Source organism: Amblyomma mixtum, chromosome 1, assembly GCF_055824585.1.
Source record: "Amblyomma mixtum isolate Tamu chromosome 1, ASM5582458v1, whole genome shotgun sequence".
NCBI classification, from domain to species: domain Eukaryota; kingdom Metazoa; phylum Arthropoda; class Arachnida; order Ixodida; family Ixodidae; genus Amblyomma; species Amblyomma mixtum.
The window spans coordinates 242769384-242786839 of record NC_143012.1 but is presented as its reverse complement, the minus strand read 5'-3'; the positions used below and the strand labels follow the sequence as shown (position 1 = coordinate 242786839).

The 17456-nt window shown below is 44.1% G+C and overlaps 1 protein-coding gene across 1 annotated transcript in view; it reads right to left on the bottom strand.

Moving 5' to 3' along the window:
- LOC149371348 (cell adhesion molecule Dscam1-like) overlaps window positions 1–17456 on the bottom strand; it is a 64154-nt gene that overhangs the window by 34795 nt on the left and 11903 nt on the right. The window contains exon 5 of the mRNA XM_089579881.1: window positions 6478–6639. Within this exon, the coding sequence (XP_089436007.1) occupies window positions 6478–6639 (162 nt within the window). The remainder of the gene's footprint in view (window positions 1–6477; window positions 6640–17456) is intronic.

The window sequence follows — 17456 nt, the reverse complement described above, 5'->3', positions numbered from 1 at the left end:
ATCGTTTTCCTACTGGGCATCTGCCCTTAAGAGACAACACAGACTCCCTTAACCACAAGAAACACGTGAAGATTTCTTGAACATGCACAGAAAACAATTTTCACATGGCATTTCGTTGCGAAGAAATTTTAGCATTTTGTTTCGTGTATCTTTCATTTTATGTTTGTCTTTCTTACAATCTCTCATGAACGAGATTCGATGCACTGATTTTTGGAATGAGGTACGATGCACAAAAGTTTGCCACTTGTGAAATTTCCCACTTTCTACAGTGTCTCCCCACTCAATTCATGGTTTATTACTTTCACTTGTTTATTCAGGCATCAAGCGCAAGCAAAGTTTAATTCTTCTTCGCGTGTCTAGAAGATTCGCAGCAGTATGGAATTGCATATATAAGGTCGGAGTCCCGCAATTTTCGGAATTTGGAGTTTAGGCCCTTCTTTGGCTAGACCTACAGTCGCCTTCAAAGCTTCCGCGATGCGAGATAGGACCGCAACCCTCACGTGCTCGAGCCCAGCGGAGCACGGAAATATCGCAGTTGGTATCAAAAGCCAAGAAGCAATGCCCAAAAACTGGAGCTCGCACTCCAGCTACTTCTGATTCAAAATGCTCCCATTTAAGTGAGCGGCAAAATGCCTGAGCAAGAGCGTCACGCGAAAAAAAAAAAGCCAATAGACCGCATGTTTTATTCCACAGACAGCTCGTTGGTTCGAAAAGCCGTCGGCCCAATTAGTAGTCGGCACTGCGTGTAGGAAATAATCGTCGGCTGCGTAAAAGCAATCGTAGCATGCCAACCGTTTGGCGGGAACGTATCGAAGAGGATCATATGATTGAGCATTTTGTGCAGCATCAACTTTAGTGCGGTGAAAGCCTAGCTCGTGGTACGAATTCGAACCCGTGACCTATAATCAGGGGTTGCTTAAAAAAATCGTACCATGCGTGGTTCGGGTGTCCACGAAGATAACTGAGACAGTTACTGCTTCATTTCCTTTCCTCAAATAGCCAATTTTCGATTTGTCGAACAGGAAAGGCGACGTGCCGAACGGGCGATGGCGTTCAGAGGTACCACTGGCAGTGCTGCAACAGGCTGTCGTGTTCCACTCTCAAAGGCGAAGCTTAAGCGTCATCCAATGTTCCTAGCTCATAAATGCGAGAAAGTGGCAAAACAGCTATCACCATTAAGCCCTCAAAATCACCGGCATCCGCGCGTAAAGGGGCAAGTGCGCAACCCTTCCATCATGAGAACAATAAGGGGAATATGCGAACCCATAAACAAAAGCCGCATCTAAATCCCAAATATCGAACCGCTAAATTTGCATTCTTCTGCCTCAAAGGTCGTGCCTTTAACTCGCGCAGTTTGCTCCGCGCGAGCGAAGCAAAATTCAATCTCGCGACTCCGCCTCCAGTGCGTTTCCTCCGTCGCAAACGACCGTATATTTTATTTTTTTTTTCTAATGCACAAGTAAAGCCTTAAGCACTCCAGCAGGCAGCGAAATAAATTTTGTATTTTGTGCTTATATTTTGGCTGGAGCAAGTACTCGCTGGGAAAGTTTATAAACGTCTCCGTCAGCGTTTCAAGCTTTCTTTGGATTCCGGCAATCCGTTCATCGCATTTACTTTTAACTGACTTTTACTTTTTTTATTTATTTCGTGCTCATCTCTCTCCTTATTACTGCAACGCCACCCGTGCGAGCGCACCCTTTTTCCGCACTTCCCACCCTACGGGTTTCAGACCCGCATTTGTGAAATTGAACGCTAACATATGCGCCAGGCTTACGCCCTGCTTTTTATTTTCCCAGTGCTTTGTTCCTTTCCCTGGCGCAAACAAGCGAAGCGCGAAGAAACGTTTTCACGCCGCAGCTTCCACAACAAGGCGTAAGCAATGGCAGTGTAACGGGGTTTGCTGAGAGAGGAAGTAAATCTAGTGATCAGGAAACGAGCGGAAGATATTCTATTTTACCCGAGAAGTGAGAAGAAAAAATGTTCCACTGCGAGAATTCTTAGTCCAAATGTAACATAACAAGTATTAAAACGTGATGAAACTAAAAGATTTTGGCTGGGAAGGGAATGAAAAGGACGTGGACGAATTTCAAAGAGCGCGGAAATTCATTTGAGTTGAAATGCTTGTAATTTAACCAAAGAAGACATCTAAGGAAATGAGTTGCAAATCGCGCCACACAGAGCAGCCCGCATGACGACTAGTCGCCTATTTCACTCAAATAGACTTTCTTGCGGAAAATAAAAGAACCAAAGTGGCAGCCGGAGGTTGAAGTATAAATATTGTAAGCATAATTTTATTGCACCGGCTGGAAGATGGTTTGGTTTGGTTTATGGGGTTTAACGTCCCAAAGCGACTAAGGCCATGAGAGACGCCGTAGTGGAGGGCTCCGGAAATTTCGACCACCTGGGGTTCTTTAACGTGCACTGACATCGCACAGTACACGGGCCTCTAGAATTTCTCCTCCAAAGAAATTCCAGCCGCCGCGGCCGGGATCGAACCCGCGTCCTTTGGGTCAGCAGCCGAGCACCATAGCCACTGAGCCACCGCGGCGGCCCGGCTGGAAGAATTGCATCGAAGAATAGATTGGTTTCAGTCAGTCCAACGGGACCGGACCAACGAACCCGGCATGCAAAAGGTACTAATGCTTTGAATCGAGGTTTAGCGCTCATATCAGCCAACAACAAAAAAATTAAGTCGCCATGAAAATTGTTTATTTTATTTATTTATTTGAAATACCTTACAGGCCCATTGGGCATTGTGTAAGGGGGGCGAAAAAATATATAATACAGTGCATTAATAACCAAAGGAAACAAAAGGAAACATACGATCATGATAAAAAAGAAATCTATAATGTGCATTAATAACCAAAGGAAACAAAAGAGAAACATACAGTCATAATAAACAATATATCAACAAATTAGTAGACAAGAAGAAACGACGCGGAAATATCAACAGGAAAAGAGAAAAAAAAAGAACACGCGGCACAAAATAAAGCACTACAATAAAGGATAATGTGCTCACCGAACGTGGGAACAATGAGTAAAATAGCGCGATTAAGCCAGACACGGTAACATGGCAGGCAAACATAAGTAAGAAAACATCCGAATGGCATGAGTGCAGCAGCAAAGCAAAGAACAAAAAAAAAATCAGAAAAATAAAAGACTTGAACGTGGGCGTGCTAAATGAGGGTTTCAGTGAAATATGTGATGAGTTGAGAATGGAAAGATTCTAGATTAGACGCGGAAGCGATGTTGTCTGGCAGATCATTCCATAATCTGATGGCTCGTAATTCCATAATTACTACAGTGCATTCCGTCCCAAAATGCAAGCGGGAATTGATTATTTATTTAATTCTGCTAGCTCGAACCCGCGCTTCGTGACTGTATACGTGAGAGATATCAGGCAGTGTAAGATCTCTGCTTCTACCGGTTCTATTTGGTACGTCATAATTTGCAGCTTTTTGTACTTTCGCGCGAACTTCATATAGGCATTTATTTATTAAATATACAGTGTTTGCAACCACACATGCATACTAATAAAAATTATAGCTACATATAAACAGCGGTAAGTTATACCTGACTACTTCAACTCCGACTACGTCGAAGTACTCTATGCGCAAAGAACAAAAAAGAATACCTATGACTACAGTCTGTTACGGCCGACAGAGCTTAAATTTCAATACACTGCATTTGTTAAACAACATAACAGGCAAAGTCCGTTTTCAACACCCCAGGTTTAAAAAATACGTCAAATTCTATTTGTTAATTAATCCCATTTCTTTGACGAAATATTGACTTCCCATCATGTATCTTGATCATAAATAATGCATATATACATAAAATATTCTGTGCTGCACGCGACGCTATGTTATTCCTCTATATTTATTCCGCTATGATCTTTGTATCTATATACAGGGTGTTTCACCTAAGACTTTCTGCAATTTTTTAAAATAAGCTATTTGAATTAGATGCGTGCTTTTTATGGCATAGCATTGTCAGTGGTGTAGTACATCATAATGCAGCTAAGACGTGCTAACTAGCAGGCTTGTTAATTAATATTTAATAGTTAACTTTTAAACTATTACCGTTGGGCTCCTTAATTATTGAGAGGCATGTAGCCCACCGTAAGTGATGTCCATATCCGTTTTTAGAATTTAGAGAACGCGATTATCCTCGGCGCTGTGGCCCAACAAATTTTGGCTTTTTGGACGAGTTACGTGCACTGGAGAGGCTGCTTTGCCTGCAAGCTTCTCAAACCGCATGTATTTTGGCGCGATGTAGGCGAAGTTTTTTGGGCCACAGCGCTGAGGATAATCGCGTTCTCGAAATTCTAAAAACGGATATGGCCATTACTTTCGATGGGCTACATGCCTCTCATTAATTAAGGAGCCTAACGGTAATAGTTTAAAAGTTAACTATTAAATATTGGTTAACAAGCCTGCTAGTTAGCACTTCTTAGCTGCATTATGATGTACTACACCACTGACAATGCTATGCCAGAAAAAGCGCGCATCTCATTCAAATAGCTTATTTTTAAAAATTGCAGAAAGTCTTAGGTGAAACACCCTGTATGTTTGTGTGTGTATGTATGCATGCACATATATTCATAAATGTCGTTATGCGTATTTAAATGTGTAAAAATATTATACATGGAGGAGCTGCGTTTTAGTACCAAAAAGACGGTGATGCAAGTGATCGGAATATGTTTGCTGCACATTACTTCTGTCATGTACTTTGTGCGCTGTACGCTGAACTTGCTACTTAGGACAGGAGCCTCTGTCAGGCCTTGATCATTTAGCTACTGCTCCCCTTTCGCTTTAGAAAGAAAAATCAAAGAAAGAAAAAAAGATATTGGTGAGCTCTATTTTGCATCACGGGTGACAGCTTTAAGGGAGATGCTCTTGAAACTACCGAAAATACATGCATCTCTCATCCTTCCAGGAATAAGAGTGGTAACTGCCCAACTTCACACGTGGAGATTAAGCATGTCGCCATATTCCCTCTAAAGAGTGCGCTCAATGTGCTGATTATACCCTGCGCGCGCCATTCTAAAGCAACCTCTATCATCGCCACTTATGTGATTCTCCAGCGTGATGCTCCACACACTCCAGCGTGTGAGCAGTGCGGTTTTCATGAAACGATCGGGAACCTCCTGTGTGACTGCCCTCGTTTTGAGCGAGAGCGCGCCTTCCTAACTGCTACTGTGCGCCGCTTGGACTCTCGTCGTCGAGCGGAATCCAAGATTCTTGGGCCTTGGACAAAACCTTCCTCACAAAGCAAAGCGGTGAAAGCGCTCCTGAGGTTCTTAAAGGACTCGGGGTTTTGTTCCCTTCAATAAACTTTAAGCTTTATGTGTGCGCCCTCTGTCCCCTTGTCATAGTGATGAATGGACACTTGAAGAATTTATTTCTTTGCCATTCTTTTTCTTTTTTCGCCCCTTTGTTCCCCTCCCCACATGTAGGGTAGCCTACTGGTCATCGCCTGGTTAACCTCTCTGCCTTTCCATCCTTCTGTTTCTCTCTCTGTCCATGTGATTACACTCCGTAATGTGTTTCACAAAGGCTTTGATTTACATCGTACGCAGCTGGGCAATGAATGTTAGGTACCTTTGTTTTTTGTTTTTTTTTCTACGAACTTGCGAGCCGGCACCACTGCGAAGATGTAAACAGGCTCGCAAGGTACTTATACCACCACCTCCCACATTAAGTGGCTAGAACTGTCTTCACGTCAGAGAAGATGCAGTTTATTTCGACCGATGCGTGTTAGTGCGGATGACTCCGTATGAAAGGACAATATTTCAGGAGGCATTTATCCGTAAGACACAACAGAAATAGTATAAATATAGGCGCCTTATTTAGAACCCTCTCTCTGTAAAGATATTATATATGCAGAGCGTTACAACTGTATACTAAAAATATACTATGGACCGAGAATTCAATACCTGAAGAACCATTTGTACAGGCTCTTTGTGTAACTTTCCTTACGTTTCAAGCACCGGTAACGTATAACACCTCAAAAGATAAAATCTTAGTCTGTGTGCCAAATTCACATGATCTAGAAAGAGAGCTAAGTGAATATAGCTTCGATTACGTTGTAGAAAACTTTTATCGCCTATATATTTGCCCCCGTATACAGCTACATTTCTGGATAATGCCATTCTTCCAGTTTAAGATACGTAGCATTAGTCGCAGTACTCTCAGGTTCAGTACTTAAGTGGTCGCAGCTGTAGTTGCATTGGTAGCAACCATACTTTTAGCAGCAGTCTTAGCGGTTTCCATAGCAGTCCCAACATTATTACTAAAAACAATATTTCGGGAAGTAGTTGCTTCATTATCATTAGTATTAGCAATAGCAGTCTTAGCAGTCTTAGCAAAAGCAGTCCCATTGTCAACATTAGCGTTAATGGCAGCACTGACTACCATGTTCGAATGAGCATTAGTAACAGAAAGAGCAGTGTTGACAGCCCTGGCGCACACTTACTCATAACGTGGACGGCGAGTTGCCCCCTGGCGGTGTTGCCTTGCGGGTCCCGGGCGACGCAAGCATACCACCCACTGTCTGCGCTGCGCTGCACTTCAGCGACCACTAAGGAGCCATTGGGGAAGCTGCGCTGGCGATGATTCTGGGGCAGCGACCGGCCGTCTGCGTGCAAAAGTTAAGCAGGGGAGACAAAGACTTGTTTTATCACATAGACACCGGTTGACGAAATATTATTTTAACATAGCTGATACATACGAGCGCAGACGTATAACAGTTTACCGAATGCCGGCTGCGCCCGCGCAGTGGCTGAGGAGGAACGAGGCGGGCCCACTTCCTGTGCACAGCCGGCATTCACTAAACGTGTGCACGTCCAGGCTAGTATGTCTCGGCTATGTGAAAACAGTCAAACAGAGATCAATACTGACACGATAGCATTAAAGCTCCTGTTCTGAAGAAAATCTGGCGCCGTCGTCGCGTCGGCGTTGTGAGCGAAAAATACTCGTAGATGCAACCTAGTTTGGCCACCTGGGTCACGTGACCCTGTGGCGTCATCCCAACCTGCCCACCGGATTGTTAGCAAGCAAATCACCGAGGAAGGTGGCAAGTGACAGGTCGCGACAGGTCGCTCGGGAAGAGCAACCTGGGTCGCACAAGGGCCATCGGGGGCAGCATCTGACATGGCAGGGCAGCGGCATATCGCTTAACAGCTAAACCACTCAGCCGTTAATGGAATGAGCGCTCCCAGATATCTTTGAAAGTCGAGAATGGTTAATGCCATTCATATGGTCATTAACCCAGTAACGGATAGGATCGGGTAATACCCTTAAAGTGGAGCCTAAGCTTACCCACCATTTTTTTTCTTCAGTAAAACGCATTTTTGTATTGTTTTGGCTTTTTGAGGCTATGTTCGCGTTTTTTTTTGGGGGGGGGGGGGGTGGGGAGGGGGGGGGCAGAAAGAGAAGTATTGATTCATGAGAAAACCCAGTTTTAATGCAGAACATTAGTTTCCAGCCACTTGATTCAAACACTTTTTGTCAAGACCGGAAATGGGATCTTGAACTTAGTTTTGATATAAATGTCGTCTTAGCCTCGGAAAAGAGATCCGTGCATTAAGAAGAAACTTTTATGACATGCCTGCCGAAAAGGGTTGGTGGTAACGAGGCACCTGTAGTTTGTTTCCCGTTTTCTAGCCTAGAAAACCTCAAATTTCAGTGAAAGCTGCATGTGTTGTTAGGTCCATAAGAAAAACTTAATTATTCCTCTGTATTTTTTTAAAGTGTGGAAATTAAGCGTTCGGTTTATTCTGTGCCTGTTTGAACAGAGGTACCTTCCAGATGCATCGGCGACAACCAGACACTTCAGCAGAGGGGCATGAAGGGAGTGGACAGAGAAAACAAGATAGAAAATGGCTGTCTGGTCTGTGATGCCACTGCATGCTAAATAACCCAAGTTTGTGAATTTATCTGAAGGCCTTCCCCATGGCGTAGCTCATAGCCTGAGATTCCTTTGGAACGTTAAGAACCGTAATCCAAACCAAACTATTCAGGACAAAACATAAGACAGTGCTCTAGAATAGCGTCATGAACAGGGTAGTTTGTACAGGAGAGGTCCGAGACAAAGCCCGGATACATAGCTCCGTGTTTGGAGAAGCTTCGCTTCAACAAGCAGCAATTTCATAGACTAATGTTCAAATTTTTGCGAAAAACTTCCTGCCAGTGCTTTAACTCAAATTATTTCGTGAAAGTAGAGAAGACGACAACGGAAAGAAGTTAATTTGCCGTTCGTCGAGAGGAAGGGACCTGAAGAAAGATCTGCAAACTACAAAGCTTAAAAAAAAACTGGAGGACCAAGGGTTTGTTGTAGGGGTAAATACAAAGACAATAGTAATGTAATAATTTAGAACCATAAGAAAAAAACATAAAGACCAATTTCAAGGTGTTCATTATAAACAAAGACTGTTGATTGGGCTTGTTGGTGCATATCTAATCGATGTAAACTGCAGCACGAAAAGAACGAAGACAAGAATGAACACAGAAGACACACTAGGAGCACACAACCAAGACAAAAGCTCCACTCCTGTCTTCTGGGTTCATTTTTGTCAGTGTTATTTTCGCGCTCCGGTTCCATCAATTAGCTGTTCGTTATAAATAAAATGAAAATTTTTCTCAAGTGAACGCAAGCAATGACTAGACAAACTCAGAAGTCAGAACCAAACATTATTTTTTGTCACATACAAAGTGTGACTTTTAACCCCTTAAAAAGCGCTGGTTTAAGCCCAGTTCTGAGTTTTTTGTTTAGACACTTTTTCACGAGTGTAATGTGAGACGTAACAGCTGCCCTTTTAGTTCTTTCGTAAACAGTTGCGCCTCATGTGCATAGCTCACCTAAACTGTTAGAACAGAATAATAAGCAGTGCCATGTAAGCCAGGTCGGAGCAACTATTCAGCACGGTGGGTACAGCCACGAGGGCCTTTGAAGCTGCGAATGTTTAAACTTAAACTGACGACGTTATAAAAGCATCCTTTTTATTTCGGTCCAATTTACCCCTGTTGTAGTGTATGCGTTTATTGTAGCCTATTCTTGTATACTCTCTTCTGCTCATGTTCGTCTTTGCTACCTGTAAAATTTAGAACCACGGGATTCATGCAAAGCACAAACCGATTTTTGAACATCTTCTATGATGTGTAACTTACTCAGCGCAAAAATATTTATATTTTAATCTAGCGTTCTCTAATTGTGTTCAAATAGAAATCAAAACAAACCAACAGATTGGAAGGACAAAGCAAACCAAACAGAAACCAAACACAACAATCAATTGAAAGAAAAAGTTGAACAAAGCTTAAGCAGATCACTCGCGTATGGATGCCCGAGTTATTACGTAGATTATGTACAAGGCAATAACACTTTCTTTGCTATGATGCTGAAACAGAGGACCAAGAAAATTAATAGCTTCCTCTAAGCACGCATTACCCTAATTGCCTTAGACTACATCCCAATTACACATACAGCAGGGAGTGCTGCATAGGGAGCTAGCCGATGCAAGTAGGTGGTGTTCCTATTGTTAGTCTGAAGAGCGCCTTTTCCACTTTTGACGGCAAGGCCACCTACGATTCAGGCGGGAACATCAGCAAATTCTTCATACTCTGAGATATAGCGCAGCTAGCACGGAGCCTCGAACATTACCACACGCATTCAACTAACAGATGGTTGAATGCTATGAACAGATGATAGAACAAATGTTCCCGAAATATTTTGTGACCAGTCGGTGTTTTGCTGAAAGTTGCTTTCCATGGAACCTTTGGCATGTAGAAGAAAGGATGCTGGCTGCAGAGCCGCCCGTCTGAAGAATCTCGAAATAGTTTTGTCCGCATGCAGGAAATCAGTGTGCGCGTCCTTTACTTTCATTGAAATGTGGCCAGCGCGGCTTGGGGTCATATTTGTCAGCTTGTGCTGAGCATCAGAGCGTCATGTTCATTCACAGGCAGCGGTGGCGGTTCGTATTAACGCTACCGACAACGGCAGGCCTTCATGTTCGACACCTGCGTGAACAATAGGGAGCTAAATAAACGGTGCTACGAAGAGGTCTGTGAAGCAAGAAGCCACATGGAGGGTTTTTCCAGCAAGCTATCGAATAATAAGGTACTATAGCGTACAGTTTGTATCTAATTTACACTTTTATCATCACTGTCTTCACTCCACATGGCACCCATTGATAATGATTTGCTGTATAGTTGAACCATTCGATTTATAATCGAGAGAATTGCCACACAAAATGCTTTGTAACGTCTCACGTCTACGCAGTGTCCACAGAAGTAAGAACTTAGATTTATTTCAATTTCTCGGCCAGTCATGGGAAAAGCAGACATTAGTGTACAAAACTGGCAACATCATCATTATTCTGCTTTCTAAATGAGTATTTAGTTACTCGTACACTCTCACATCCGTCGTTTATGCTGCAGTAATTTTTCTAATTAGTTAAGCGCTTGCCCGCCCGGAGAACAGCTCTTACTGTGCCTCTTACTTTTTGCTGTGGGTGAACACATGTACGACAAGAAGCTTCGAGCAAGGTCAGCGCCTAGGGAAACGAAAGCCGCTGGGCGTGCTCTTCCGCGAACAAAAATCAAGACAAACTGTAGATGAAGAAAAAGAAAGCTTAAGCCTCGAGGGCAGGGAAAAAGGGAGATGTCAGATGATCGGTCGAGCGCTTTGTTTGACAAGGCGGAAGTGCAGCTGGTGCTTTTGATCTGCAGATAAAAATATGGTTTTCTTCTGCAAGTGTATTCGACTGCTAGGAATAAGTTCGAGCAGATGTTAGGGCAGCGACAGAGGATGGGTGGTGCTCAGTCAGAGTGCCCTTCATGCCCTGTGCCAAGCGGGCGTAATCCCTTTTCCTTGGTTGGCAACTCGCTGAAGATGATCGATCTCTACGAGCCGTCCAGCTTGACACATCAGCCCTATATAGCTTCTTTCAATACGAGAAGAACTCTGGTGATTGTGCGATCGCATATCAAAGCTTTATGTGGTCGCTTCATTGAAGCCTGTTAAAGTGACATAAAAGGTGGCTGGTGGGAATACGGCGGAGATGCTAAAGGCTGAAATTCGGATTTGCTAAAGTAAAAGCTTGGGCAAGTTGGTGGTTGTTCATTCTGAAAAGGCGCAAAAAAGACACCGACAAGAAGAAGAGACGTACAAACAGGCGCTGACTCACAACTAGAATTTTATTGCAGAGACACCACCTTATATAATGTAGGCGTGCAATGAAACTGAAAGTAGTGCGAAAGACACAAAAGGAGAGGGAGTGAAATAATCAAAGCATACTTGTCATCAAAGGTTTCACATATTGGCAGAAAGATACATCACTTCTTTGTCAGATAAAAGCACTGATGGCGCACTGACACATGTGTCTGTATTGGATGCTATGTTAAACGCCTCAATTACTTCCCTGGTGAGTTTACCTGCGTGCTGGGCTAAGATGAAAAAGAAGTCATCTATTCCGTTCCATTGAAATGCGGAAATAAGTATATCGGGCAGACGGGCAGATGCCCGAATGACCGGCTGCGCGAGCACAATAATGATACGAAAACAGGTTCAAAAGGCCACCTCACCGCACATTGCAAAACATGTATTGCATGCCACCCAGCTCCTGAGAAATGTGAGTCTGAATTAGTGCACTGCATCATCTTAGCGCAGCATGCAAATAAACTCACCAGGGAAGTGATTGAGGCGTTTAACATAGCATCCAATACAGACACGTGCGTTAGTGCGCCCTCAGTGCTTTTATCTGAGAAAGAAGTGATGTATCTTTCTGCCAATATGTGAAACTTTTGACAAGTATGCTTTGATTATTTCACTCCCTCTCCTTTTGTGTCTTTCGCACTATTTTCAGTCTTATTGCGCGCCCACATTATATAAGGTAGTGTCTCTGAAATAAAATCCTAGTTGTGAGTCAGCGCCTGTTTGTACGTCTCTTCCTCTTGTCCGTGTCTTTTTTGTGCTGTTTTAGAATTAAATTCGGAGTCAAGGATTATTATGTGCGGAAAAAAAAAGCTTGCAAAGAACGAAATAGAAATTCTTGATAAAAATATCGCCATCTAGACGAAATTCCACACGAAATGATAGAGAAGCTTCTTTGATAGATTTTTCATTGTTTACAATTTTTCCTAGATATTTCATACCAGAACAGAGCTTCCAATTGCGACAGCTAAAAGCACCGGCTGGGAGACAGCAAACCGCTGTCCTGAAACCAGGGTGCCGAACCGGAACTGAACCCGAACCCGAAACCGGAACCGAACCCGAATTTTCGCCCGGAACCGGAACCGAACCGAACCCATATTTTTTTCGCCATCTTGGAACTGAACCCGAACCGGAACGATTCAAAGGAACCGTTCCGAACCGGTTCGGGACCCGGTTCAGCCCCACTTTTTTCCCATCCCGGCATAAGTCTTGTTTTCCGACAAAATGATACGATCGATCGCATACACTTACCCACCCGTACCTGTCTGCGCTGGGAAGTGCGAAAATGGTACCCAGTATATGCAACAGCAAACTTACAGGAGGTCTGCTGCCTGGGAAGAAGCCTAATTGACGCTTCTGTATTGTACTGGCGCCAATTCTAAACACTTGTACGTCAGGTTTATGTGAAATCTTGAGTTATTACTCCTCCCTTTTACATATTTGCGCAAATCTTTAATCAAAGTGTTAGGACTGCTCTAACTCAGTAAAGTACTATAGACACGGAACTTTTTCTTGCGTACTTTCTTCTTTCAAACGATGCGTTAGACGTTGGTGTACATGGAGCACCGCGTGGTATTCACCAACACATAATAATTTATGCTTGAATTTCTTCTTGATCCTGTTTCGGTTTCACCAACATAACAATGGCTGTGATGTGTAGTGGAAATTGGGTCACGTGAGGTGCTATAAACGGCAATATCACTGCTGATATACGTCGTTCGTTGTAATTATAGGTCTTGAAGTCGGCTGATATATGGGCTACAGTGAGTCAAAACAACGTATCAGCGTTTGTATTAGTTTTCCCGTGCCTCACGTGACCTAATGTTGAACTCACGTCAAAGCCATCATTCGGTTGATGAGACCGACACAGCATGGGAGAAATAATTATTTTCTACATTATTTAGTGGAAGTAGGCGAATACCACACGGTGATACATGTATTCTAATATCTATGGCGTCATTTGAAAGGAGACTTCCAGGTAAAGTATGCGAAGTCCTTTTGGCCTAGCATTTGTAACGGTGACGTAATCACCAATTAAAATTGCGACGGCCTTCAAACTTCTCCGCAGCGCACAACGCTAAGTGGGGGACGCATGATGACGTCATCGAACGTATCCGTACATTTTCAACGCATAAACGCCTGCTTTGAAGGAAAAAAAAACAACGAAACCGAAGTCAAAGCCCGCTGAACGTTGTTTGGAAGCGTCCAATGAGGCGCGGCAGGGCGTGGTTGACGGCAGCAGTAATTTAAAATCATACCTTCCGTGATATCACACTGCACTTCCCCGCACTCCTTTGTTGCTTTGAGAAGAAGTGCAAAATTTAATCCTCGATTACGTCACTATTTTAAATGGTAGTGCAAAAAACTTAGTATCCTTTACCTACAGCCTGTATAGATTTGAATCCTTGAGTATCGCGAAATTCTCAAAAGGTGGCACAGTTGCCCTTTAACTTGCACTGACATCGCGCAGCATACAGTGCCTTTTGCGTTTCGCCTCCATCGAAACGTGGCCGCCGGGAAGGAGTTCGAACCAAGGTACATCAAATAAGTAACCGAGCGCCCTAACCACTGAGCAACCGCAGTGGGTAGTGCAACATTTACTTTAGGTAGGCGCTCATTGTCTTAGACAGCAAGTTCTAAATAAAATCCCTCACGATGAGCCTTTAGGGCAATAAAGAAAATAAAATGGCTCAATGGCTGTGGAGCTCGGCTGCTGATTCCAAAAATACAAATACCAGCGTGCTCTGTCGCGCGTCGAAAATCTCCAGCTGGTCTCCGTTAATCTGGAGCCCTCCACTACACAGTCTGTCATATAGCCCCAATGTCTACTCGACACGTTAGACCTGAGATATTACTACTAGTATTACCAAAAGAAGGATGTATAAATTGGTGCAGCTTCTTTTCTTTTTAGAATCCGCGTATTCTTGTTTGCGCGCGACGGAAATAAGCATTCTTGGCTACGGTGGAGATGTACTAAAAAGGAAAAAATTAAATACCGACTTCTCAAAAGGGGAATGCGGAAATACATGTGCTCGCTGGCATGCGATAGTGATTACGCCCAAAAAGATGCTACTGCGATGCAACGTAACTACGATGAAGTGATTTCGTTATGACGATTGGCTGAAATTGTTCTGCTTCTAAGAAAAAATTTGTCAGTCGCCAGCGCGCGGCTGCATCCGCTGTTCTCGCATTACTCGATCTTGAATTCTCTGTCTGGCGACTTACATCTACTTTTCGCAGTCATATTTCCCGTTCTTAGTGTCTGACGCGACAGGCTTATGAGTGTTAGTGTTTTTTTTTTTCTTAGAACGCTTGGGCGATTGAATACGTTGAGCCTTCACAACAATCTGCCTCGGCTATATCGGGTACAGGTGGGTATTGGGGGGTGGTGAGATGGCTGAAAGTTTTTGAAGGTGCATTTTTACCAGTGAATGCCCTGATGTGTCGTCCACCGGAGTGTGCATCAAGGATGGAGGCTGTACGCACGCAGCGCGGTTATTTTTGGGAAAACAGGCTATACTGCTAACGCAGTAAAAAGAACAACTAAAAGAGTATGCATACTCTTACCTCTGACTCCGAGTAGGATTCGTACTAATGGCGGCGCAACAGAAACCTCTGTTTACAGAGGCTTTAGGCTATTCGGCTATCTTGTAGGCTTCTTTTTATGGTTGTTGCACGAAATATTTGGAACCTCTCTGACCCTCCTCATGCCTTACTTGACCGCGTCGAATTCAGCGATCTCGTCCTAAGGCCTCACGTCACCATAACTCCCTGCGTCCGCCCGCACGTGAAAATTCCAGACGGTGCACACGCCATGAAAGGGGAACCAGTCAGGAGGTTGAACTTGCTCAGCATATTCCTCCTGCGTTAAAGTGCAGTGTGTCTGAACAGTGACCTCGTGGAACGCGGCGGTTCTGCGTCCTACGAGCACGAAGAGTTCGCACGGAATTCAAGAGTTTTTCATCGCAGACATAAATGTTATAATGAAATGTATGATGTCAGTGGGTTTTTTAAGAGACTTCTTAAGTATGTTCTAAAAGAATACAGCATCATGACAAAAATATCATTTTATTGCTGAAATTGTTTCTCGTTGCTCGCACAGGTTGAAATGCACTGACTACGGCACAAACGCCCCTTTGGCGCGAAGGTAGTACGTCCAAACATGTAAGGTCCATGTCTGAAGGATGAAAAAGGTTTTTGTGGCCGATAAAAACTAAGTCGAGCCCACTTATAGCGAACCTGACGGTCCCGCAGGTTCCATTCGTTATATCTGATGTTCGTAGCAAGTGGATTCTTCTTACAGCAGCCAAAAATACTAAGGCAGCTAATAGTGGCAATTATTTCTTACAAAGCTGCGTTATGCGTGCCTACTTGTGCAAAGCAGAGCCTGCCGCGGCTCTTTCCAGGCTATATAGGGTGGTCATTTAATCCTCGTCGAGACCTTGCTGCCAACTGTGAAATTTAGGGACGGGGTATAAATAATCATGGATGAAGTGTGCATGGCAACTAGTGGCAGGTCGGCCACGTAAATGAGATTCCTGGCAGTAGGAAGAGCTCGCACTTGGTGTTCAACATCTCCGTCAGAGCGGGCACTTCTGCGATTTTGTGGTCCGCAGGAACGTAGTTATTCGAGGAAACATCCGGTCGGCTATGGATCAACGAAGCGTTTCCATAAATCTGCAATCATCTGGTCACGCGTGTTTTCGAGCTTCTGTCGTTACTGGGCTGATGCAGCGACGAAGTAGTGCAGCGCTTGTGGCGCAGAATGCATCCGTTGCACTGTCAGCTATCTGACAATGCCTGCACATTGCAGCGGCGCCTAAGATTGAAACGACTGAGCAGGCTATGCATACCACGTGACCGGAATGGCCAGCAAGGATTGGAAAAATTATCTAATCATTGTTTTTAGGTGATCCGTGAGATTGGTCAGTAGCTTCGCTTTTGACGATGCCCCTGTATCACGCGCACCGCGCTTCTTCTACTCAGGATGCTTTGCCGAGCCGGCGAACGCGTAGGCAATGATTCCCCTCGTTGGCCATCAACGCGGGTTTGGCCGGCGGTTACTTACTATTTCAATATAGAATTATAGCATATTGTTACCGTGTTTACATTAGCATTTACAGTGTTACCGGACGCCGGACTTTCCGGTTAGCGCTGCCCACAGCAGTGCCGCCTTTTAATTCCATTTCTGGGTTGACATGTTCTTTCCGGGGCGGTGTGATGAAGGTTGAGAGGCGCTATTTCATCTGCGTTCTTAGCGGAAGGACGACCTCTACAACCTCGGGGTAGTTCACCACGCCACCTCGTTCGCTACAACCGAGTGGTGTGGCCAGAGTTGTTCGCTGTATCTGCGACGAATTTCCGTTGCCCTTATGCATATTTTCACGGTAGAACACCCGCGTTCGTTATATCTGTGGCCATTAATGTGGGCTCCACTGTACATCCGGTGACTTCTCTTTAATACACTAGTATCAAGAAAGTTTAGGTGACCTCTCCACCTTTTCCTCATTCAAATACCTTTCTCTCTCTAGGTAAGGCTGTAGATGTATGGGTAGAGGAAGTAATGACCGATTGCAACGTTTGTCATCTGCCTTGTGGAGAGGCCGTACAGGTAAGTAAAAGCCAAGAGTGAGAAAACAGAATAGATCAGCACTCGCGAACATGTCTAGAAAAAACAGGCAAGCACTTACTCACCTAATAAGCATAGCTGCCAGAAAGGGGTTGTTTGTAGCTTTGGAAAAAAAATCCGTAAACAAGTTGGTGGACAAATGGTGCACGCCAGATTAACCCCTCTGTATCACTCTACCAAGGGTGCAAAAAATTCTGTGGACGCAAAGGTTGCCTTTGATAGCGCCCCAGGAAGAGTCCCAAACATTATATCACGAACAAATTTCTTACTTTACTATAGTGAGAAGCCACGATTAGCTAAGTTTTTTTAAGATACTGTGCTATAGGGGCTCAGAATATATGACGTGAGTCACAAAGGCGATGTCGAATAGGTGATTTAAATAAAATATGTTTGGTAAGTTCCTTATGTTAGGGAGAGCCAGTGCTCCCACGAGGCTCTCGTTGGGTGGGGGATGGGCGGTGGTGGGATTCTCGAACATTTTCTTACCATGTAGTAAAAAAGGAGGGGGGACTGGCAAGTCGGTTTCGGTGTGACGGAAAGGTATCATCTGTCTGTATGTATACGTGCTGATACATGACAGTTTCATTTCTCAGTAGTGCGCGGGAACTTAGCGGGC